Below are 25197 nucleotides of genomic sequence, written 5' to 3'. Positions count from 1 at the left end.
TTTTTTCCACAGAACACTGAAACATTCATGTAACATTGGTTATTCCTGGGAAATAGATATGATGGTGCAGAAAGTCAAAAGAACATTTTTACTTTCCCCCATATATTTCTGTGTTGTATTTTTATAATCCTAATAATTAATATAAAGAACAAGTTGAAAATGTCATTTGAAAAGTTACACGTCATTGGATAGTAGTATTGCATCAATGTTTTGAACTTCCTCAATTTCATCATTGTACAGTGGCATATAAGAAAACGTCCTGATTCTTAGTGGATATTGCCAGAGTCCTTAGAAGTAAATGTTGTAGGCCAGGTGCGGTGGCTCACGCCTGTAATCCCAGCAGTTTGAGAGGCCGAGGCGGGCGGATCACCTGAGGTCAGGAGTTGGAGACCAGCCTGACCAACATGGCAAAACCCTGTCTCTCCTAAAAATACAAAAAATTAGCCAGGCTTGGTGGCAGGCACCTATAATGTTGGCTACTAGGGAGGCTGAGGCAGGAGAATTGCTTGAACTCAGGATGTGGAGGTTGCAGTGAGCTGACATCACGACATTGCACTCCAGCCTGGGCAACAGAGCAAGACTCCATCTCAGAAAAAAAGAAAAAAGGAAGTAAATGTTTTATCTGCAACTTAATCCCAATAATCAGCAAACATAAATAAAAGATAAACTAAAACAATAGTAAATGTTAATAATTGGTGAATCTAGGTTAAGGTTATATGGGAGTTCACTGTACAACTCTTGACATTTTCCTGTAAGTTTGAAATGCTTTCAAAGTAAAAAGGGTCTCCAACAAGTTGTGCATGACTTCCTCCTTTTAGCATAGAGGCTTGGGTGTGCCTTGCCTGGTTTCTAAGAGGACCTTATTGGTAGGTATTTTAGGCCTATAAAACAGGAACAAGTCATTGTTCTTTACTGAGATTTAAATGCAGTTAAGAAGGTCAAATGAGAAAACTCAGAGTGAGAGATGCGTTCTGTTGTAACTGATGTAAATTGACTGTGACCTTTGGCTATCGTGTGTTCTTGGAAGATGGTAATGCGGGTGTGTGTATTCTGGTCCAGGTTCACAGGACATTAAAGCAGACCATGATAGGGAGAACACCAAGTCCCAATATTTTCTTCACTTACTCTGCAGGAAAGACTAAAAGGAGGAAGAGGAGGAACAGGGAAAGGAGGAGGGCTGGATGAACTAGACTGTATTTTTTAACAAAAGATTTCATCTGTCGATGTTCAAAGCACCATTTTATCTAAGCCTGAAACACACCAATTTGGGGGAAATGAATTGTCAAATTATTGAGACGCTCTTGTTGGGTCCATAATACTGTTGGATACAGTGAGTTCCTTTTCAAAGGTTCCGCTTGTTCAATTCCCTCATTCTTTGTCTTCTATTTTCAAAGCTTAACTTTTTTGCCTCCTTGCCCCTAGTTACAGTAAACAACCTTCCAGCCGTTCCCAATCTGTAACCAACATCCATTACCAATCTGTAACTCACATCCATTCCCAATCTATAACTCACAGCTATTCCCAATCTGTAACTCACATCCATTCCCAATCTATAACTCACATCCATTCCCAATCTGTAACCCACATCCATTCACAATCTGTAACAACTCACATCCATTCCCAATCTGTAACTCACATCTATTCCCAATCTGTAACTCACATCCATTCCCAATCTGTAACTCACATCCATTCCCAATCTGTAACTCACATCCATTCCCAATCTGTAACTCACATCCATTCCCAATCTATAACAAGCCACATCCATTCCCAATCTATAACTCACAGCTATTGCCAATCTGTAACTCACATCCATTCCCAATCTATAACTCACATCTATTCCCAATCTATAACTCACATCCATTCCCAATCTGTAACTCACATCCATTCCCAATCTGTAACTCATAATCATTCCCAATCTGTAACTCACATCCATTCCCAATCCGTAACACACATCCATTCCCAATCTATAACCCACATCCATTCCCAATCTGTAACTCACATCCATTCCCAATCTGTAACCCACATCCATTCCCAATCTGTAACAACTCACATCCATTCCCAATCTGTAACTCACATCCATTCCCAATCTGTAACTCACATCCATTCCCAATCTGTAACCCACATCCATTCCCAATCTGTAACTCACATCCATTCCCAATCTGTAACAACCCACATCCATTCCCAATCTATAACCCACATCCATTCCCAATCTGTAACTCACATCCATTCCCAATCTGTAACAACCCACATCCATTCCCAATCTGTAACCCACATCCATTCCCAGTCTGTAACTCACATCCATTCCCAATCTGTAACTCACATCCATTCCCAATCTGTAACAACCCACATCCATTCCCAATCTGTAACTCACATCCATTCCCAATCTGTAACTCACGTCCATTCCCAATCTGTAACTCACGTCCATTCCCAATCTGTAACCCACGTCCATTCCCAATCTGTAACCCACGTCCATTCCCAATCTGTAACAACTCACATCCATTCCCAATCTGTAACAACTCACATCCATTCCCAATCTGTAACTCACATCCATTCCCAGTCTGTAACTCACATCCATCCCCAATCTGTAACTCACATCCATTCCCAATCTGTAACTCACATCCATTCCCAATCTGTAATTCACATCCATTCCCAATCTGTAACAACTCACATCCATTCCCAATCTGTAACTCACATCCATTCCCAATCTGTAACTCACATCCATTCCCAATCTGTAACTCACATCCATTCCCAGTCTGTAACTCACATCCATCCCCAATCTGTAACAACCCACATCCATTCCCAATCTGTAACTCACATCCATCCCCAATCTGTAACTCACATCCATTCCCAATCTGTAACAACCCACGTCCATTCCCAATCTGTAACAACTCACGTCCATTCCCAATCTGTAACAACTCACATCCATTCCCAATCTGTAACTCACATCCATTCCCAGTCTGTAACTCACATCCATCCCCAATCTGTAACTCACATCCATTCCCAATCTGTAACTCACATCCATTCCCAATCTGTAATTCACATCCATTCCCAATCTGTAACAACTCACATCCATTCCCAATCTGTAACTCACATCCATTCCCAATCTGTAACTCACATCCATTCCCAATCTGTAACTCACATCCATTCCCAGTCTGTAACTCACATCCATCCCCAATCTGTAACAACCCACATCCATTCCCAATCTGTAACTCACATCCATCCCCAATCTGTAACAACCCACATCCATTCCCAATCTGTAACTCACATCTATTCCCAATCTGTAATTCACATCCATTCCCAATCTGTAACTGACATCCATTCCCAATCTGTAACTCACATCCATCCCCTATCTGTAACAACCCACATCCATTCCCAATCTGTAACTCACATCCATTCCCAATCTGTAATTCACATCCATTCCCAATCTGTAACTCACATCCATTCCCAATCTGTAACTCACATCCATCCCCTATCTGTAACAACCCACATCCATTCCCAATCTGTAACTCACATCCATTCCCAATCTGTAACTCACATCCATTCCCAATCTGTAACAACCCACATCCATTCCCAATCTGTAACCCACATCCATTCCCAGTCTGTAACTCACATCCATTCCCAATCTGTAACTCACATCCATTCCCAATCTGTAACAACCCACATCCATTCCCAATCTGTAACTCACATCCATTCCCAATCTGTAACTCACGTCCATTCCCAATCTGTAACCCACGTCCATTCCCAATCTGTAACCCACGTCCATTCCCAATCTGTAACAACTCACATCCATTCCCAATCTGTAACAACTCACATCCATTCCCAATCTGTAACTCACATCCATTCCCAGTCTGTAACTCACATCCATCCCCAATCTGTAACTCACATCCATTCCCAATCTGTAATTCACATCCATTCCCAATCTGTAACAACTCACATCCATTCCCAATCTGTAACTCACATCCATTCCCAATCTGTAACTCACATCCATTCCCAATCTGTAACTCACATCCATTCCCAGTCTGTAACTCACATTCATCCCCAATCTGTAACAACCCACATCCATTCCCAATCTGTAACTCACATCCATTCCCAATCTGTAACACACATCCATTCCCAATCTATAACCCACATCCATTCCCAATCTGTAACTCACATCCATTCCCAATCTGTAACCCACATCCATTCCCAATCTGTAACAACTCACATCCATTCCCAATCTGTAACTCACATCCATTCCCAATCTGTAACTCACATCCATTCCCAATCTGTAACCCACATCCATTCCCAATCTGTAACTCACATCCATTCCCAATCTGTAACAACCCACATCCATTCCCAATCTATAACCCACATCCATTCCCAATCTGTAACTCACATCCATTCCCAATCTGTAACAACCCACATCCATTCCCAATCTGTAACCCACATCCATTCCCAGTCTGTAACTCACATCCATTCCCAATCTGTAACTCACATCCATTCCCAATCTGTAACAACCCACATCCATTCCCAATCTGTAACTCACATCCATTCCCAATCTGTAACTCACGTCCATTCCCAATCTGTAACTCACGTCCATTCCCAATCTGTAACCCACGTCCATTCCCAATCTGTAACCCACGTCCATTCCCAATCTGTAACAACTCACATCCATTCCCAATCTGTAACAACTCACATCCATTCCCAATCTGTAACTCACATCCATTCCCAGTCTGTAACTCACATCCATCCCCAATCTGTAACTCACATCCATTCCCAATCTGTAACTCACATCCATTCCCAATCTGTAATTCACATCCATTCCCAATCTGTAACAACTCACATCCATTCCCAATCTGTAACTCACATCCATTCCCAATCTGTAACTCACATCCATTCCCAATCTGTAACTCACATCCATTCCCAGTCTGTAACTCACATCCATCCCCAATCTGTAACAACCCACATCCATTCCCAATCTGTAACTCACATCCATCCCCAATCTGTAACAACCCACATCCATTCCCAATCTGTAACTCACATCTATTCCCAATCTGTAATTCACATCCATTCCCAATCTGTAACTGACATCCATTCCCAATCTGTAACTCACATCCATCCCCTATCTGTAACAACCCACATCCATTCCCAATCTGTAACTCACATCCATTCCCAATCTGTAACTCACATCCATTCCCAATCTGTAACAACCCACATCCATTCCCAATCTGTAACCCACATCCATTCCCAGTCTGTAACTCACATCCATTCCCAATCTGTAACTCACATCTATTCCCAATCTGTAACAACCCACATCCATTCCCAATCTGTAACTCACATCCATTCCCAATCTGTAACTCACGTCCATTCCCAATCTGTAACCCACGTCCATTCCCAATCTGTAACCCACGTCCATTCCCAATCTGTAACAACTCACATCCATTCCCAATCTGTAACAACTCACATCCATTCCCAATCTGTAACTCACATCCATTCCCAATCTGTAACTCACATCCATCCCCAATCTGTAACTCACATCCATTCCCAATCTGTAACTCACATCCATTCCCAATCTGTAATTCACATCCATTCCCAATCTGTAACAACTCACATCCATTCCCAATCTGTAACTCACATCCATTCCCAATCTGTAACTCACATCCATTCCCAATCTGTAACTCACATCCATTCCCAGTCTGTAACTCACATCCATCCCCAATCTGTAACAACCCACATCCATTCCCAATCTGTAACTCACATCCATCCCCAATCTGTAACAACCCACATCCATTCCCAATCTGTAACTCACATCTATTCCCAATCTGTAATTCACATCCATTCCCAATCTGTAACTGACATCCATTCCCAATCTGTAACTCACATCCATCCCCTATCTGTAACAACCCACATCCATTCCCAATCTGTAACTCACATCCATTCCCAATCTGTAATTCACATCCATTCCCAATCTGTAACTCACATCCATTCCCAATCTGTAACTCACATCCATCCCCTATCTGTAACAACCCACATCCATTCCCAATCTGTAACTCACATCCATTCCCAATCTGTAACCCACATCCATCCCCAATCTGTAACCCACATCCATTTCCAATCTGTAACTCACATCCATTCCCAATCTGTAACAACCCACATCCATTCCCAATCTGTAACCCACATCCATCCCCAATCTGTAACCCACATCCATTCCCAGTATGTAACTAACATCCATCCCCAATCTGTAACAACCCACATCCATTCCCAATCTGTAACTCACATCCATTCCCAATCTGTAATTCACATCCATTTCCAATCTGTAACTCACATCCATCCCCAATCTGTAACTCACATCCATTCCCAATCTGTAACTCACATCCATTCCCAATCTGTAATTCACATCCATTCCCAATCTGTAACTCACATCCATCCCCAATCTGTAACAACCCACATCCATTCCCAATCTGTAACAACCCACATCCATTCCCAATCTGTAACCCATATCCATTCCCAATCTGTAACAACCCACATCCATTCCCAATCTGTAATTCACATCCATTCCCAATCTGTAACAACCCACATCCATTCCAGTCTGTAACTCACATCCATTCCCAATCTGTAACAATCCACATCCATTCCCAATCTGTAACCCACATCCATTCCCAATCTGTAACAACCCACATCCATTCCCAATCTGTAACTCACATCCATTCCCAATCTGTAACAACCCACATCCATTCCCAATCTGTAACAACTCACATCCATTCCCAATTTGTAACTCACATCCATTCCCAATCTGTAACAACCCACATCCATTCCCAATCTGTAACCCACATCCATTCCCAATCTGTAACCCATATCCATTCCCAATCTGTAACAACCCACATCCATTCCCAATCTGTAATTCACATCCATTCCCAATCTGTAACAACCCACATCCATTCCCAATCTGTAATTCACATCCATTCCCAATCTGTAACAACCCACATCCATTCCAGTCTGTAACTCACATCCATTCCCAATCTGTAATTCACATCCATTCCCAATCTGTAACAACCCACATCCATTCCCAATCTGGAACCCATATCCATTCCCAATCTGTAACAACCCACATCCATTCCCAATCTGTAACCCATATCCATTCCCAATCTGTAACAACCCACATCCATTCCCAATCTGTAACCCACATACATTCCCAATTTGTAACTCACATCCATTCCCAATCTGTAACAAACCACATCTGTACTTTATTTGGCCAAAACTGCTCTTTCCACTGCTGTAGTCCCCACCCCTGATCCGTTGGAAGTAGCCAATCAGGATCAGCTTAGACTGTGCAGTCCAACTGCAGCCGATGGGGACCGGACACAGTATCAGGGACTGACTGTGCTAGGGATAAAAACCCCTTCCCTGCTTTGTTCAGTGTGCTCTTGCAGTGGCCAGAAGGGCAAGTGGCACCATTCTCCAGAAGTAAATTTGCCTTGCTGAGAAATCCTTTATTTGAGTGCTGATTTTCTTTGTGACTCCAAGCTCTTATTTCCAACAATACCAAGCACACATCTGAAGGGACTAGATATTTCTATGTCAATCATCCTGGAAGGAGGATATCCTGGGGCCTGTGCTAGGAGTGATGTGAATGTAGGACAACTTGTTCTCTAAGTATTAGAGCCAGACAGACCTGGCCTCCAAAGGGCAGAGGAGGCTGGAGAATCTTGAGGCTGGGCAATGGCCTGTCCATGTATAATGGAAACCACCAGAGCTGTAGAGAGCTCCAGCTGGAAAAGAGACAGCAGGGATGATCCTGGACCAGAGGGCTCTGAGGACAGTGTGAGCCACAGCTATGGAGAGTGATGCCCTGATGTATTTACAGTCCTTCATCCCTGATCCTTGGGGAAGGTCTTGCTCAAAATCGTATCCTCATATCATGGTGTCAGCTGTGCTGTGAATTGGGAAAACCCCGTCCCACATTTCAGGAATGGGCCAGAAAAGAGCCATGCCCTAAAATGGTTGTGACAGAGAGGACACGTGGACCCAGCAACTTCAGGAGGATAGAAACGGGGTCTGAGACCAAGGGGACGACAGCAAGGTAGTCAAGACCAGTAGTCGGTCAGAGAGGAACCGAGGACTGACTTCAGAACCCCAAGAGGTAATGTCTGGGACATGCTTAGAAATAGGTGGGGGGGGGGGGGAGTTTCAAGGAGGCTGATTTCCAGAAGTTTCCCAGATCTGGATTCAAGTCATAGTAATTTGAACGTAAAGAGAAAGCCTCACTGTACTCTGCTGGAGTATTGGCCATACAGGTATTCCTCATGAGTTAAGTTTTAATTGAAAATAAAATAAAAGCGAGCCTTAATATGTTCCTAAAATGCCTCAAAGAAAGGAAACAAAGTCCCAAAACACCAGAAACAGGGATAACTTTAAAATTCAGGCTCGGAGAGGGCCAGTGAGTCCTCTCCACCAAACCCATGAGGCTGCTTCAATGCACAGAAAGTACTTGAGTGCCATCTAGTGGCCAGAGTGAGTAGCTGTTTAGAAGGATAAAAAGGAAAGGGTTCAAAAGACATTTAATGTCTGTGGCATTGATTGTGCTGACATTGTGGGCCAGGCTGTGATTTAGGCATAGCGGATACAACAGCGAAAAAAACAAGCAAAGCCCTGTCTCCAGGAACCTAACATTCTGTCGGCAGGAGGGGGTAACAGAAGATAAACAAGTCTGTAACATCAGGCAGTCATAAGTGTCGTGCAGAAAAATGAAGCACCCACCTACTACTTAGCAGGCGGTTGGATAGCACACCTCTCACTATCTGGGGAAACCATTCCAAGGCAATGGAAAGACTAGTGCAAAGGCCCTGGAGTGAGAGTATTCTTGGCGTATTCAAGGAACAGGCAAGAGATTACAAGGACCCAGAGCAGAGTGAGAGAGGGAGATCGTGTAGGAGACAATGCCGGAGAGAGAGATATCAGGGGCTAGATCGTGCAGCCCCCGGGAGCCACTGGGAGGACTTTGGGGGATTTGAGAAGTTTTTGTTGTTGTTGTTTGGTTTTTTGTTTTCTTTTGTTTTGTTTGAGACCAAGTTTCGTTCTTGTCACCCAGACTGGAGTGCAATGGCATGATCTTGGCTCACTGCAATCTCTGCCTCCTGGGTTCAAGCGATTCTCCTGTCTCATCCTCCTTAAGGATTACGGCGTGCGCCACCATACCAGGATAATTTTTTTTTTTTTTTTTTTTTTTGTATTATCAGAGATGGGATTTCACCATGTCGGCCAGGCTGGTCTTGAACTCCTGACCTCAGGTGATCTGCCCACTTCAGCCTCCCAAAGTGCTGGGATTACAGGCATGAGCCACTGTGCTTGGCCGGATTTGGGAAGTCTTTTAATATTATTTCATAGGGACAGGGTCTTGCCATGTTTCCCAGACTGGTCTTGAACTGCTGGCCTCAAGTGACCCTCCCACCTCAGCCTCCCAAAGTGCTGGGATTACAGGCATGAGTCACCGCGCCTTTGGTTGGACTTTGGTTTTACTCAAAGTGAGATGGGGAGTATGGGAAAGTTTTCAGCTGAGAAGTGACCTGACCTAATTTATGCTTTAAGTGGATAATTCTGGCTGCTAGACGGAGCGTAGACGGTAAAGGGGCAGCGTCAGCATGGGTGGGGAACACGTGGGAGGCTAGCACAATGATCCCGGTAAGAGACGATTGAGGGCTGGACCAGCGGCCCCAGTGGGCATGGTGGGATGGGCCAGGTTTCTGATCTGTTTAACACGTTGAGTGGATGGATCTCCAGTGGCCAGTGATTTAATCAATTATGCCTATGAGGTGAAACCTCCAAGAAAACCCCACAGTTTTGTTTGTTTGGGGTTTGGAGAGCTTCCAGGTTAGTGGAGCAGGAGCAGGAAGGGGCAGGGAGAATGGGGTGCCCGGGAGGGCAAGGAAGCGCTGTGCCCCCTCCCCCACCCACACCTTGACCTTGGCATCTCTTCCATTTGGCTATTCCTGAGCTGTATCTTTCATCATGAACTGATAGTAATAAAGTGTTTTTCTCAGTCCTGTGAGTCATTTCGGTAAATTATTGAACCGGCCGGAGGCTGTGGAAACCCTTGCATTTGTCACCAAGTCTGACAGAGGTGCCAGTGGTCTGGGCACCCCATTTGCAACTGGCATCTGATATGAGGCCAGCCCTTCACTGAGCCCCTAAACCTGTGGGGTTTGATGCCGACTCCAGGCAGTTAGTGTCAGAATTGCACTGTAGGACTCAAGTTGGTGTCAGAACTGGCTGGTGTTGAGGAGGAAAAAGAACCCACACAGCCCTCCCCCAGGCTATTCCTCCCACTATATGGAGTCTTAGGGTCCTTCACGGAGTGCTCAGAGCCTCCCGATCATCCCACTTTTAGCACAGCGCTTTTCCACTTCTGGTCAGTCTGAGGTTAGAATGCCCTACAATGTGCTTATTAGCCATTTTTAAAAACTAACATTTATAAAATTTATTTAGGCCAGGCACGGAGGCTCACACCTGTAATCCCAACACTTTGGGAAGCCAAGGTGGGCGGATCACCTTGGATCAGGAGTTCGACACCAGCCTGGCTAACATAGTGAAACCCCATCTCTACTAAAAATAGAAGAAAATTAGCCAGGTGTGATGGTGTGCACCTGTAATCCCAGCTGCCCCTGAGGCTGACGCAGGAGAATCGCGGGAACCTGGGAGGTGGACGGAGGTTGCGGTAAGCTGAGATCTTGCCACTGCGCTCCAGCCTGGGCGATAGAGAAAGACTCGAAGACCTTTTGCTGAATTGAAGCCTCTTGGTAAACCTATGATGTCTCATTTAATAGATGGGCAAACTGAGGCTCAGAGAAATAAATCAGGCACATAAGGAGTCCTTGTCCAAGCAAGCCATGGGTTGAAGCCTGGGCTCTGCCAGTCCAGGTGAAACCAAAGCATCTCCAGAAATTGCTGGTGGTGTGTTACATCAGCAGATGAGTTGGGTAATGTCATTCCTCAACCTGGAGTCAGCGGCATCTTGCAGACTCCACCAAAGAGGAAGTCCGCACCTAGCTCCCTGAGGCCTGCTTGCAAGAATGAGGAAGGAGCGGTTCTGCTTTCAGGTGGAAGTGTTCACCAGCTAAGTGCTGGGCTGCCCACAAGACAAACAGCCCCCTGGGCCTGGGACACATGCTTCAGTGCCCCTGGTAGCATGGCAGGACATGCAGTGCAACTCAACAAGCTCCCAAAACCATGAGAGGCTGGGAAAAGCGCTCCCTGGCCCAGTTCTAATGTTTCCCAATAAGGAGCTGCCCGGGCAGACACAGGGGGCCCCGCCCATCCTGAGAGGCTGGTCCTGGCTTGTAGACACAACTGCTTGGAGAGTCTCTGCATCCTGGCTCTGCAGACAGTCTCTAGGTGACGGGCTGGCGGAGTGCCCGTGTGTAGTATGGGCGTATACCTGCTGCAGCACCAGCTAATCTGGACCTGTGCCCCTGGTCCGCCTATCGATGTCATGTGGCCCATCTGAATATGTGACTCTGAGTCTGGTCTACCCAGGCCTGGTTTGAGCCTACCCCCTGGCCACACCCCTTGTGAGTTTCCTCTGGGTGACATTTCCTTCCCACTCTTGTTGACTGGGGGCTGTTCTTGCCGGTCGGTGCCCCAGGGCCAGGAGAGGTCTGACGAGACCTGGGAGCCAGTAGCCCTGGGCTCCGCTTTTGGGTTCTAAAAGCCCGTTCCTTGCTCTGCGGCTCCTCCTACCCCACCTCTTCTCAGCCTTGCAGCTCAACAGTTGATCTCAGGAGTCCAGGACCCAGGAGAGGGAAGAATCTGAGGAACACAGAACAGTGAGCGTTGCCCACACCCCATCCCCTGTCACCACATCTCCCCTCCCCCTCCCCCTCCCTGCCTGGTCCTGGGCCCCATCCCAGCACCTCCCTGTCAGCTGACTTCTTCCAGGGTCTCGCAGGCCCCTCTGGGCTCCTCCCTCCCCTGGCTTTTCCTGCCACTGCCCCTCCATCGGCATCTATCTGCAGGTGCCCTGGGATTTATAAAACTGGGTTCTGAATGCTGAATAGGAGATGGTAAGAGCAAGGCAAAGGACAGCACTGTTCTCTGCCTGCCTGATACACTCACCACCCGTGAACCATCCCCCAGACACGCCCTGAACTCTGGGACAGAGATGGCTGGCGGAGCCTGGGGCCGCCTGGCCTGTTACTTGGAGCTCCTGAAGAAGGAGGAGCTGAAGGAGTTCCAGCTTCTGTTCACCAGTAAAGTGCACTCCAGCGGCTCTTCGGGTGAGACACCCGCTCGGCCGGAGAAGACGAGTGGCATGGAAGTGGCCTCATACCTGGTGGCTCAGTATGGGGAGCAGCGGGCCTGGGACCTAGCCCTCCGTACCTGGGAGCAGATGGGGCTGTGGTCACTGTGCACCCAAGCCCAGGAAGGGGCAGGTGAGTAGCCAAAGGACCCCTCTGCCCGCTGAACATCCCCTGGCCCCCCACTCCTGCCCTGCCCTGCCCTCTTGGAACCCCCCCCACCACCACCACTGAGCCCTCCCTGCCAGGACTTCCTCTGGGCGGTGACGTGGAACTGCCCTGTCAAAGGTGGACCCAGGCCCCAGACTACACTTAAGCCGGGAGGCTTGCTGAGGGGCCTTTGCTCACCTCAGAGCCCCACACCCTCTTCTATTCAAGCGCATTCCCAGTACTTGCCTGGCATTGTAGTTACAAGCACAGACTTGGGAGTCAGTCTCTATCCCCAGTCCTGGCACTATCACCCTGGGCCAGTCACTTCGCTGCCCTCTGCCTGTGTCTCTGCAAAATGGGAGAGTGAGAGCCTGCCTCTCTGGGCTGTGTGAGGGTTAAAAGAGATCATCCAGGTTAAACATTTAGCACAGAGTCTGATATACAGTAAGTGCTCAATAAATAAGATCTCCCCTGTTGTTGCTGCTGCTGCTGCTGTTATTACTATTAGCCGCCCTGGGTGGCAGATGCCGTTGGCCCAATGAAGCACAGCTGAGGCTCGTGAGGAGCAGTGATTTACGCAGGGAGGTAGTCAGGACCAAGACAGATACGCAAATTTCCTGATCCCAGACCAGGACTTTTTGCCTAGCAGTATCTGTAAGAGCATCATTCTTCAGAATAGCCTCTAGAGGAGGTTGTAGAGGGCTGCAGTGGGTTCGCTGGTGTATCCTGACCTCTCTTGGTTGAGACAGGAGACCTGCTCAGTTCCCTGGCACCTGCCCCTGTCCCTCTAATGTGTCTCCAACCTCTTGATCTCTTTCCTGTAGGCTACTCTCCCTCATTCCCCTACAGCCCGATTGAACCCCACCTGGGGTCTCCCAGCCAACCCACCTCCACCGCAGTGCTGAGGCCCTGGAACCGTGAATTGCCAGCGGAGTGCACCCAGGGCTCAGAGAGAAGGGTTTTGAGACAGCTGCCTGACACATCTGGACGCCGCTGGAGAGGTGAGGCTTGCTGAGTCCTGCCGACAGCCCTGGGTGGAGCTGCGAATCCGCTGGTGGGCCCCGCCCAGACGATCACCTCTGTGCACGGGGACCTGACATGGGGGACCTCAGAGGAAGGACAGGGGAGCCAGGGTGGGCTGTGAGAGGCAGGCCTGGAAGTGACCTTTCAGGGACCCCTCAGGGGAGAGATTGCACCCCTCCCCCATTTGACAGATGGGGAAGCTGAGACCCGTATGAGTCAGGCCATGAGTCTTACCCAGCTGGGTGTCATGGGTGACATGGTCCTTGCCCGAGGAGAACTTGGCTCGTAATATTGGTGGGCTGTGAAGATCCTGAGGGTCAGCGTGGTCCAGAAGTTTCGAGGAGGACTCTGTTTTCCAGACAGACCCCAAGAAGAGGCTAGGCTTAGTCCTCGGCCCAAGCCAACTCCCTCACATGACTTTTCACTACTAAGAGAATAAAATTGTCCCTCTACTTTGACATGGTTTTTAAAATAATATTATTAAGACCCATCTCTCAGGACTGTTGTGAGAGTTTAAAATATATGCACCTAAAAGAAAATAAATGTTCAGTAAATGGTCATTTTTCTTTTAATTCCTCCCAGAAATCTCTTCCTCATTCCTCTACCAAGCTCTTCCAAGCTCCCCAGACTTGGAGTCTCCGAGCCAGGAGTCGCCCAATGCCCCCACATCCACAGCAGTGCTGGCGAGCTGGAGATCCCCACCTCAGCCCAGCCTAGCACCCAGAGAGCAGGAGGCTCCTGGGACCCAGTGGCCTCTGGATGAAACGTCAGGAAATTACTACACAGGTGAGACCCTACTGAGCTCCTGGCGGGGTGGTGAGGTGGGAGAGGCAAATGCATGGACAGAGAGTCCCCTGGGGACCAGGTTGGCAGGCTGAGCAGAGGTTCTGGAAAACATCTGAAATTTCCCTCAGGAAATCCCACCCTTGGAGCCTCTCCACGGGTCCAAGGCACTGTTTCCAGGAGGCCCCTGGGCATCCAAATACAGATGTGTTAACCAGCACATCAGGGGGACAACAGAGCAAGGATGGAGGAGGCTGGATGGGGTTACACATCACCTGGTTTGCTGGACAGGGCACTGGCCTGGGGTCAGGAGAGATCGGTTCAATTTCTACTGAGCTCCTCATCCCACAAGTGGCCTACAGCTAGTCCCATGCCCATCAGTGCTCACCGGACACTCTCTGGGTTAGACCATGTCCAGGCCTTTACGTGTACATTGGCCTTAAATGTTACAACCACTCCATGAGATAAATATTGCTATTATCATACCATGGAGATGAGAAAACCAAGGATCAGAAAGATAGTCTCACAGTTAGTACTAGCAAAGATGGAATTCAGCCTTCACTGTCATCCAGCAATCCACACATTTAACTCTTACTTACATAGGAGGTGCCCTCATCTGGGCAATGAGGACAGTCATGCTAAAACCACAGGTACAGAGGCTCCTGATGCCACCGGCTCCTTAACCACTAACTACACTGCCTCTCAATGCCAGGGGACGCCTCCTTTGAAATCTGGGAGATGTTAAGTTAAAAGGATTTCTTCTGCACCCAGCTAGGAGTAAACTTGTAGACTTCATGGTCCTATATGGCCTAGGCTCAAAGTATATCAGTTTACTTAATTATTCACACCATTTGCCATTCAAAAAACAAAGAAGCAGCAGCCATGTAACAAACCTGCACATATACCGCCTGAGTCTAACATAAAAAATAAATAAACCCCTATTTTTAAAATCTTGATAGGGTATATAAGGAAAGATCAACATTCAAGATAAACTAAGGAAAACAGAATCTGCAACAAGGTCAAGAAAGGAAGATTCTAATACTTGACTCTTAGTTGCTTCTTTCTGCATCTGAGAATCACAAAGATAACTTTTTCTCAAAATGATTTTGTGAATTAGAAAACCCAAATAAACAGGAAAGATAATTAAAACTGAAAAACAGAAAAGAAGGAAGAAAGGAAGAATATAAAGACATCAGAGCCATCTATAGAAGCATAAAAATGCAATAACTTTAAAAGTGAAAAAAACAAGTATGAAAACCACAAAGACTAACTCAGTGCTATAAATAAAGGTTCCACGGGTTGTGGACATTCTAGCAACACTGGCAAAAGGGGAAATATAATGGGTTACACAATACCTGTTAATAGAAAAGACCAATGCAAGGGAAATACATTTTACCCTGATTCGAAATTCTAAGGGAATTCTTCAAATAGGGAAGTTAAAAAAAAAAAAAAAAAAAATCTTAGTTTCAGAAACACGTGTGCAGGTTTGTTACATAGGTAAATTATGTGTCACAAGTGTTTGCTGTACAAATTATCTTGTCGCCCTGGTAATAAGCATGGTACCTTTTAGGTAGTTTTTGTTTTTGTTTTTTTGTTTTGTTTGTTTTGAGACGGAGTCTTGCTCTGTTGCCCAGGCTGGAGTGCAGTGGCGTGATCTCCACTCACTGCAAGCTCCACCTCCCGGGTTCACGCCATTCTCCTGCCTCAGCCTCCCGAGTAGCTGGGACTACAGGCGCCCGCCACCACGCCCGGCTAATTTTTTGTCTTTTTAGTAGAGACGGGGTTTCACTGTGTTAGCCAGGATGGTCTCAATCTCCTGACCTCAGGATCTGCCCACCTCAGCTTCCCAAAGTGCTGGGATTACAGGCGTGAGCCACGCACCTGGCTCGGCAGTTTTTTAATCCTTACCCTCCTCCTGCTCTTTACCCTCAAAAGGTCACAGTATCTATTGTTCCTTTTTTTGTGTCCATGTGTACTCAATGTTTAGCCCTAACTTACGAATGAGAACATGCAGTATTTGGTTTTCTGTTCCTGTGTTAGTTTGCTTATAATGCTCTCCAGCTCCATCCAAGTTGCTGCAAAGGCATGAGCTCATTCTTTTTTATGACTGTGTAGTATTCCATGTGCAAATGCGCCACATTTTCTTTAACCAGTCTATGGTTGATTCCATACTGGTGCTATTGTGACTAGTGCTGCAATGAACATACGTGTGCATGCACCTTTATGGTAGAATGATTTACATTCCTTTGGGTATATACCCAATAATGGGATTGCTAGATTGAATGGTAGTTCAGAGTTCTTTGGGAAATTGCCAAATTGCTTTCCACAGTGGCTGAACTAACTTACATTCTTACCAGCAGTGTATAAGCGTTCCTGTTTCTCTGCAGTCTCACCAACATCCGTTATTTTTTGACTTCTTAGTTATAGCCATTCTGACTGGTGTGCAATAGTATCTCATTGTGGATTTGATTGGCATTTTTCTAATAATAAGTGATGTTGAGCATTTTTTCATATGCTGTTGGTCATGTGTATGTCTTCTTTCGAAGTATCTATCAGCATCCTTTGTCCACTTTTTTTTTTTAGACAGTCTCGCACTGTCATCCAAGCTGGAGTGCAGTGGTGTGATCTCTGCTCACTGCAACCTCCCCCCTCCCAGGCTCAAGGGATTCTCCTGCCTCAGCCTCCCAGGTAGCTGGGATTACAGGTGTGCACCATCACGCCTGGCTAATTTTTGTATTTTTTAGTGGAGATGGCCTGTTGGCCATGCTGGTCTCGAATTCCTGACCTCAAGTGATCTGCCCGCCTCAGTCCCCAAAGTGCTGGGATTACAGGCATGAGCTACCACGCCCAGCCATGTGTCCACTTTTAATGGGATTGTTTTTGACTTGTTTATGTGTTTAAGTTCCTTATAGATTCTGGATATTCCAACTTTGTCAGATGGGTAGTTTGCAAATATTTTCTCCCATTCTGTGGGTTGTCTATTTACTTTGTGGGTAGTTTCTTTTGCTGTGCAGAAGTTCTTTAATTAGGTCCCATTTGTCAATTTTTGTTTTCATTGCAATTGCTTTTGGCATCTTCCTCATGAATATTTTTGCCAGGACCTAGGTTCAGAATGGTATTTCCTAGGTTTTCTTCAGGGTTTTTAAAGTTCTAGGTTTTATATTTAAGCCTTTCATCCATCTTCCATTGATCTTTGTATATGGTATAAGGAAGGGGTCCAGTTTGTCTTCTGCATATGGCTAGCCAGTTATCTCAGCATCACTTATTGAATAGGGAATCCTTTCCCCATTGCTTGTTTTTGTCAACATTATCAAAGATCAGATGGTTGTAGGTATGCAGCTTTATTTTTGGGCATTTTATTCTGTTCCATTGGTCTGTGTGTCTGCTTTTGTACCAGTAGCATGCTGTTTTGATTACTGTAGCCTTGTAGTATAGTTTAAAAATAGGTAATGTGATGCCTCCAGATTTGTTTGTTTTTTTTTTTTTACTTAGAATTGCTTTGGCTATTTGGGCTCTCTTTTGGTTCCATATTAATTTTAGAATTCTTTTTCTAATTATGTGAAGAATGTCATTGGTTGTTTGAATAGGAATAGCATTGAATCTGTAAATTGCTTGGAGTAGTATGGCCATTTTAACAATATTGATTATTCCTATTCATGAGCATGGAATGTTTTCCATTTGTGTGTGTGTCATCTCTGATTTCTTTCAGCGGTGTTTTGTAGTTCTTGCTATAGAGATCTTTCACAATCCTGGTTAGATGTATTCCTAAGTACTTTTTTGTGGCTATTGTGAATGGGATTGCATTCTTGATTTGGCAATCTGCTTGGATGTTGTTGGTTTATGGAAATGCACCAACATTGCACAATGTTATGTAATACTTATTACCCAATAGAAGAAATTGATTTTGCATCCTGAAACTTTGCTGAAGTTGTTTATCAGATCTAGCAGATGTGGGGCAGAGACTAGGAGGTTTTCTAGGTGTAAAATCATAACATCTGCAAACAGAGATACTTTGTCTTCCTCTCTTCCTATTTGGATGTCTTTTACTTCTTTCTCTTACCTGATTGCTCTGGGTAGGACTTCTAGTACTATGTTGAATAGATGGTGAGAATGAACATCCTTGTCTTGTTCTGGTTCTCAAGGAGAATAATTCCAGCTTTTGCCCATTCAGTATGATGTTGTCTGTGGTTTTGTCATAAATGGACCTTATTATTTTGAGATATGCTCCTTCAATGTCTAGTTTGTTGAGAGTTTTAACATTAAAGGATGTTGAACTTTATCAAATGCCTTTTCTGCATCTATTGAGATGATCATGTGGGGGCTTTTTCACTTCTGTTTATGTGATAGATCACATTTATTGATTTGCATATGTCAAATCAAACATGCATCCCAGAGATAAAACCTATCTGGTTGTGGTGAATTCACTTTTTGATGTGCTGCTGGATTCAGTTTGCTAGTATTTTGCTGAAGATTTTTGCACCTATGTTCAAAAGGAGTCCCCTCCTCCTCAATTTTTTGGAATAATTTCAGTAGAAATTGTACCAGCTCTTCTTTATATGTCTGGTAGAATTCTGCTGTGAATCTATCTGGTCCTGGCCTTTTCTGGTTGTTAGAATTTTTGTTACTGATTCCATTTTAGAACTCATTGTTGCTCTGTTCAGAGTTTTAATTTCTTCCTAGTTCAGTCTTAGGAATTTATTTCTTGTAAGTTTTTCTAATTTCTGTGTATAGAGGTGTTCATAATAGTCTCTGAGGGTTTTCTATATTTCTGTGGGGTTGGTGGTAATTTCCTCTTTGTCATTTCTTGTTGTGTTTATTTGGATCTTCTATCTTTTTTTTTCTTTATTAGTCTAGCTAGTGGTCTATCGATCTTATTTATTCTTCCAAAGAATGAACTTTTGGTTTTGTTGATCTTTTGTATGGTTTTTTCCATCTCAGTTTCATTCAGTTCATTTCTGATTTTGGTTATTTCTTGTCTTCTGCTAGCTTTGGGGTTGATTTGCTCTTATTTTTCTAATTCTTCTATTTGTGATGTTAGGTTGCTAATTGGAGATTTTTCTAACTTTTTGATATGGGCATTTACTGCTATAGACTTTACTCTTAACATTGTTTTATCTGTGTCCCAAAGATTTGGTATATTGTATCTTTGTTCTCACTGGTTTCAAAGAATTTTTTTATTTCTGCCTTAATTTCATTGTTTACCCAAAAACCAGTCAGGAGCAAGTTGTTTAATTTCCATGAATTGTATGGTTTTGAGCTATCTTCTTTGTATTGATTTTTTTTTTTTTATTGTGCAGTGGTCCAAGAATGTGGCTGATATGATTTGTATTTTTTTTTAATTTACTGAGAACTTTTTATGGCAGATTGTGTGGTTGATTTTACAGTATATGCCATGCGCAAATGAGAAGAATATATATTCTGTTGTTTGAGGTGGAGAGTTCTGTAGATGTCTGTTAGGCCCATTTGGTCAAGTGTCGAATTTAGGTCCCAAATATCTTGGTTAGTATTCTGCCTTGATGATCTGTTCAATACTGTCAGTGAGTGTTGAAGTCTCCCATTAGTACTATATGGTTATCTAAGTCTCTTCATCAGTCTCTTAGAACTTGTCTTATGAATCTGGGTGCTCCTGTATTAGGTGCATATATATTCATAATAGTTAAGTTGGCCGGGCGCGGTGGCTCATGCCTGTAATCCCAGCACTTTGGGAGGCGGAGACGGGCAGATCACGAGGTCAGGAGATCGAGACCATCCTGGCTAACACGGTGAAACCTCAACTCTACTAAAAATATAAAAAATTAGCCAGGCATGGTGGCGGGCGCCTGTAGTCCCAGCTACACGGGAGGCTGAGGCAGGAGAATGGCGTGAACCCGGGAGGCGGAGCTTGCAGCGAGCCGAGATTGCACCGCTGCACTCCAGCCTGGGCAACAGAGCGAGACTCCATCTCAAGAAAAAAAAGAAAATAAGTCGTCTTGGTGAACTGAACCCTTTATTATTATGTAATGCCTTTCTTTGTCTTTGTTGAATGTTGTTGATTTGAAGTTTGGTCTGAGATTAGAATGGCAATCCATGCTTTTGTTTGTTTTCCATTTGTTTGGTGGATTTTTCCCCATCCCTTTACTTTGAGCCTATGAATGTTATTGCATCCGCAGGCTCCATGCTGCTGCGGATGTCTGGGAGACGGTGAGAACACGCCTGAGTGTTATCTGCACTGGGGGCAAGGGACCCCCATCTGTCATCCACTAAGGGCATCTCCTGGACTGGAGAACTATCCCCCAGTATTTCTGGCCTGCCTGGCTTACAGGCAGAAAGAGCCCTCAGACAGATGACCACAGCTGTTGCCGAGGGACACGGTTGGCAGGTACTGCAACAGCAGGTGCTCAGGGGATGCTGTCAGCATCTGCTACACACTCTGGTATCTCCTCCACAACTCCATGACCTCCTACAACCCCCAGCTTATGGATGAGAAAACTGAGGCTCACAGGGGCTAATGGCCAGCATCACGTGCTTAGTGAGGACAGAGAGTTGTGTCTGTTTTATTCACTCTTTATCCCCAGCCCCTGTAGCAGCACCTGGCACATAGTAAGCCCTTGATAAATATTCAGTGAAGGAAAGTCATTCAGGGAGTGTGACTTGGTTGAGTCAAGACTTGAACTGGGATCTTCTACCCCAAAGCACATGCTCCTTCCGCCGCATGGCGAGAACATACCAGTGTCTGCAGCCAGCGCAGCGTGTGGCTTGGAATAGGTGCCTGAAACAGTTGTTTAATTAATTCATTCATTCTTCTATTCTCTACCTTTTATGTTCCTTCTTTCCCTGCCTTACTTAGGAATCAGAGAAAAAGAGAGAGAGGAATCAGAGAAAGGCAGGCCTCCATGGGAGGCAGCAGTAGGAACGCCCCCACAGGTGCACGCCAGCCTACAGCCCCCCCGCCACCCATGGGAGCCTTCTGCGAGAGAGAGCCTCTGTTCCACATGGTCCTGGAATAATGAGGATTTGAACCAAAATTTCACACAGCTGCTACTTCTACAAAGACCTCACCCCAGAAGCCAGAAGCCGCTGGTCAAGGGAAGCTGGCCTCATGATGTGGAGGAGGATGTGGAGGAGGATCGAGGACGTTTAATTGAGATCAGAGACTTATTTGGCCCAGGCCTGGATCCCCAAGAACCTCACATAGTCATACTGCAGGGGGCTGCTGGAATTGGGAAGTCAACACTGGCCAGGCAGGTGAGGGAAGCCTGGGGGAGAGGCCAGCTGTATGGGGACCGCTTCCAGCATGTCTTCTACTTCAGCTGCAGAGATCTGGCCCAGTGCAAGGTGGTGAGTCTCGCTGAACTCATCGGAAAAGACTGGACAGCCGCTCAGGCTCCCATTAGACAGATCCTGTCCAGGCCAGAGCGGCTGCTCTTCATCCTCGACGGTGTGGATGAGCCAAGATGGGTCTTGCAGGAGCCGAGTTCCGAGCTTTGTCTGCACTGGAGCCAGCCGCAGCCGGCGGACGCACTGCTGGGCAGTTTGCTGGGGAAAACCATACTTCCCGAGGCATCCTTCCTGATCACGGCTCGGACCACAGCTCTGCAGAACCTCATTCCTTCTTTGGAGCAGGCACGCTGGGTAGAGGTCCTGGGATTCTCTGAGTCCAGCAGGAGGGAATATTTCTACAAATATTTCACAGATGAAAGGCAAGCAATTAGAGCCTTTGGGTTGATCAAATCAAACAAAGAGCTCTGGGCCCTATGTCTCGTGCCCTGGGTGTCCTGGCTGGCCTGCACCTGCCTGATGGAGCAGATGAAGCGGAAGGAAGAACTCACACTGACCTCCAAGACCACCACGACCCTCTGTCTGCATTACCTTTCCCAGGCTCTCCAAGCTCAGCCGTTGGGGCCCCAGCTCGGGGACGTCTGCTCTCTGGCTGCTGAGGGCATCTGGCAAAAAAAGACCCTTTTCAGTCGAGATGACCTCAGGAAGCATGAGTTAGATGGGGCCATCATCTCCACCCTCTTAAAGATGGGTATTCTTCAAGAGCACCCCATCCCTCTGAGCTACAGCTTCATTCACCTCTGTTTCCAGGAGTTCTTTGCAGCAATGTCCTATGCCTTGGAGGATAAGAAGGGGAGAGGTAAACATGCTAATTGCATCATAGATTTGGAAAAGTTGCTAGAAGCATATGGAACACATGGCCTGTTTGGGGCACCAACCACACGTTTCCTATTGGGCCTGTTAAGTGATGAGGGGGAGAGAGCGATGGAGAACATCTTTAACTGCCGGCGGTCTCAGGGGAGGAACCTGATGCAGTGGGTCCCGTGCCTGCGGCCCCTGCTGCAGCCACACTCTCTGGATTTCCTCCACTGTTTGTACGAGACTCAGAACAAAATGTTCCTGACACACATGATGGCCGATTTCCAAGAAATGGGCATGTGTGTGGAAACAGACATGGAGCTCCTGGTGTGCACTTTCTGCATTCAATTCTGCCGCCACGTGAAGAAGCTTCAACTGATTGAGGGCAGGCAGCACAGACCAGCATGGAGCCCCACTGGGATAGTCCTGTGAGTACCCAAAATACCCATGTCTTCAGCTCCTCTGTCGGTCCCTAAGCCCGAGTGACCTGAGCACCAGAGGCATGCTCCCTGAGCCTGGGCAGGGGCGGGGGTGGCTAAAGGATCAGGGTTGCCAGTGACTTCTAACTACCCAATCTGACCACCATGCTCTGTCCACGTAAGCCCCTCTGCAGTGCCCGGCTGTGGGGCAAGCCTTGCTTGCTTCTGGAGAGGCCACTGGGCGCCGCCATGTCTGCACCTCTCCTTCTACCCTTAGAATGACCATCCACCTTCTCTCCTGGACGTGCTCCCACCTTCCTGCTGACCTTAGCTACCCCCACACTCCCCAAGGATCAGGCAGCCCCCCCTCCCCCTGCTCCTCTCTCTGGGCATTCATTCTCTCAGAGAAATTGCTCCTCCAGCTGCTTCAGGAACCCTCTCAATGACAACGACATTGGCCCTGAGATCTTCCCCAGCAGCTCACAGAAAGAGTTTCCTACTTTTCCCTGCAAAACTGACTTCATAATTATTTGTGACCATGGTGCCACCATTGCTCCAGGCACTCAGCCTGACACCCACCCTCTGGTTGTGTAAGAGCAGCTTCCTCTAATCATTCTTCAGCCCGGCAACCCTGAGAACTTCCCCATCCCAGTTCCCCGACCTCTGTCACAGTATTGATCACATGGTATTGGTATGTGTCTATGTCCTGCTTTAGAGGATTCATTCCATAAGTATTTATTCAGCACTGATTCTATGCCAGGCCCTACAGATCACAGATTAAAAAGCACAATACCTGCCTTAAGGAGCTCAAAAAATAGGGGAGAAGACAAACATTCATTTAATGACAACAGAGTGTGGTGCCTACAATAGTAGAGGTATGGACAAGGTACTGTGGTGGCCCAAGGAAGGGAGCGATCACACGAATGGACAATAAAGATTCTCAGAGGAAGAAATGTTTGATGTGGGTCTTCATATTCAAATTTTTAAAACTTTTTCTCACAATAAAATCCATGTTCATTATGGGAAAAAAAAAAAGATGTGTAGGCTGGGTGAAGTGCCTCCACCTGTAATTCCAGCACTTTGGGAGGCCGAAGCAGGTGGATCACTTGAGGCCAGGAGTTCAAGACCAGCCTGGCCAACATGGCAAAACCCCATCTCTACTAAAAAATACAAAAATTATCTGGGCATGGTGGCACACGCCTGTAATCCCAGCTATTAGGGAGGCTGAGGCATGAGGATCACTTGAATCTGGGAGACAGAGTTTCCAATCAGCCGAGATCGCAATACTGAACTCCAGCCTGGGCAACAGAGCCAGACTCTGTCTCAAAAAAAAAAAAAAAGAAAGGATATGTACATAAGCAAAAAGATGAAAAGTAGTATCAACCAGAATTCTATCACTCTGAAATGAAATGACCATCATTAAAAATTGGCCGGGTGTGGTGACTCATACCTGTAATCCCAGCACTTTGGGAGGCCGAGGCAGGTGGCTCACCTGAGATCAGGAGTTCGACACCAGCCTGGCCAACATGGTGAAACCCCATTTCTACTAAAAATACGTAAATTAGCCGAGCATGGTGTCAGGCACCTGTAATCCCAGCTGCTCCTCGGGAGGCTGAGGCAGGAGAATCACTTGACCATTCAGGGGCAGACGTTGCAGTGAGCTGAGATTGTGCCACTTCACTCCAGCCTGGGCAAAAGAGCAAAACTCAGTCTCAAAAAAAAAAAAAAAAAATTAGTGGTCAATTGTAAGAACCCCAGTCTTTTTTCTATGTACATTTCTATGGCTAAATCAAACCATATTGTACATTTTATTTTATAGTCAGTTTTATTTTCTTCATATATCAAGGCTATCTTCTTGTGTGTGGGTGTGGGTTTTGGTTTTTTTTTTTTTTTTTTTGGTTTGTTGTTGTCTGAGACAGAGTCTCGCTCTGTCACCAAGGCTGGAGTGCAGTGGTGCAATCACAGCTCACTGTAGCCTGGACCACCCAGGCTTAAAGGATCCTCTTACCTCAGCCTCCCTAGAAGCTGAGACTATAGGAGCATGCCAACATGCAACGAGAATTTTTGTAAATTTTTTGTATAGAAATGGGGTTTCGCTACGTTAACCAAGCTGGTCTCAAACTCCGGGGCTCAAGCAGTCTGCTCACCTGGACATCCCAAAGTGCTGGGATCACAAGCATGAGCCCCCATGCCCAGCCCTTCATATACATATGTGTGTGTGTGTGTGTGTGTAGAGAGAGAGAGATACAGAGAGAGAGACAGACAGTCTCGCTCTGTCACTAGGCTGGAGTGCAGTGGCACGATCTGGGCTCACTGCAACCTCTGCCTCCCAGATTCAAGCAATTCTCGTGCCTCAGCCTCCAGAGTAGCTGGGATTACAGGCACGCGCCACCACACGCAGCTAATTTTTTTGTCTTTTTAGTAGAAACGAGGTTTCA

General features: G+C 46.2%; 1 protein-coding gene and 1 long non-coding RNA gene across 11 annotated transcripts in view; one reads left to right on the top strand and one right to left on the bottom strand.

Moving 5' to 3' along the window:
• The first annotated feature begins 10827 nt into the window (after positions 1–10827).
• NLRP1 (NLR family pyrin domain containing 1) overlaps positions 10828–25197 on the top strand; it is a 72512-nt gene continuing 58142 nt past the window's right edge. For 8 of the 9 annotated variants that reach the window (XR_012088727.1, XM_073004636.1, XM_073004633.1 and 5 more), the window contains exons 1-4: positions 10828–12404; positions 13244–13420; positions 14025–14228; positions 21052–22768. Coding sequence is in view for 8 of the 9 variants with exons in the window: in XM_073004636.1 (XP_072860737.1) it covers positions 12134–12404; positions 13244–13420; positions 14025–14228; positions 21052–22768 (2369 nt within the window). In the remaining variant the exon portion in view is untranslated. The remainder of the gene's footprint in view (positions 12405–13243; positions 13421–14024; positions 14229–21051; positions 22769–25197) is intronic. The other variant, XM_073004632.1, reaches the window with a different exon arrangement.
• Positions 21780–25197, bottom strand: part of LOC103242240 (uncharacterized) — a 50786-nt gene continuing 47368 nt past the window's right edge. The window contains exons 6-7 of one of the 2 annotated variants that reach the window (XR_012088728.1): positions 22074–22147; positions 21780–21880 (exon numbers count right to left, since the gene is read on the bottom strand). This is a non-coding gene — a long non-coding RNA (uncharacterized lncRNA). Of the gene's footprint in view, positions 21881–22073; positions 22148–22215; positions 22319–25197 lie in introns of those variants that run through there. The other variant, XR_005236744.2, reaches the window with a different exon arrangement.

The sequence above is a fragment of the Chlorocebus sabaeus genome, chromosome 16, assembly GCF_047675955.1.
Source record: "Chlorocebus sabaeus isolate Y175 chromosome 16, mChlSab1.0.hap1, whole genome shotgun sequence".
In the NCBI taxonomy this organism is placed as follows: Eukaryota; Metazoa; Chordata; class Mammalia; order Primates; family Cercopithecidae; genus Chlorocebus; species Chlorocebus sabaeus.
The sequence above is the reverse complement of the archived record's forward strand: the minus strand, read 5'-3'. Positions and strand labels throughout refer to the sequence as shown.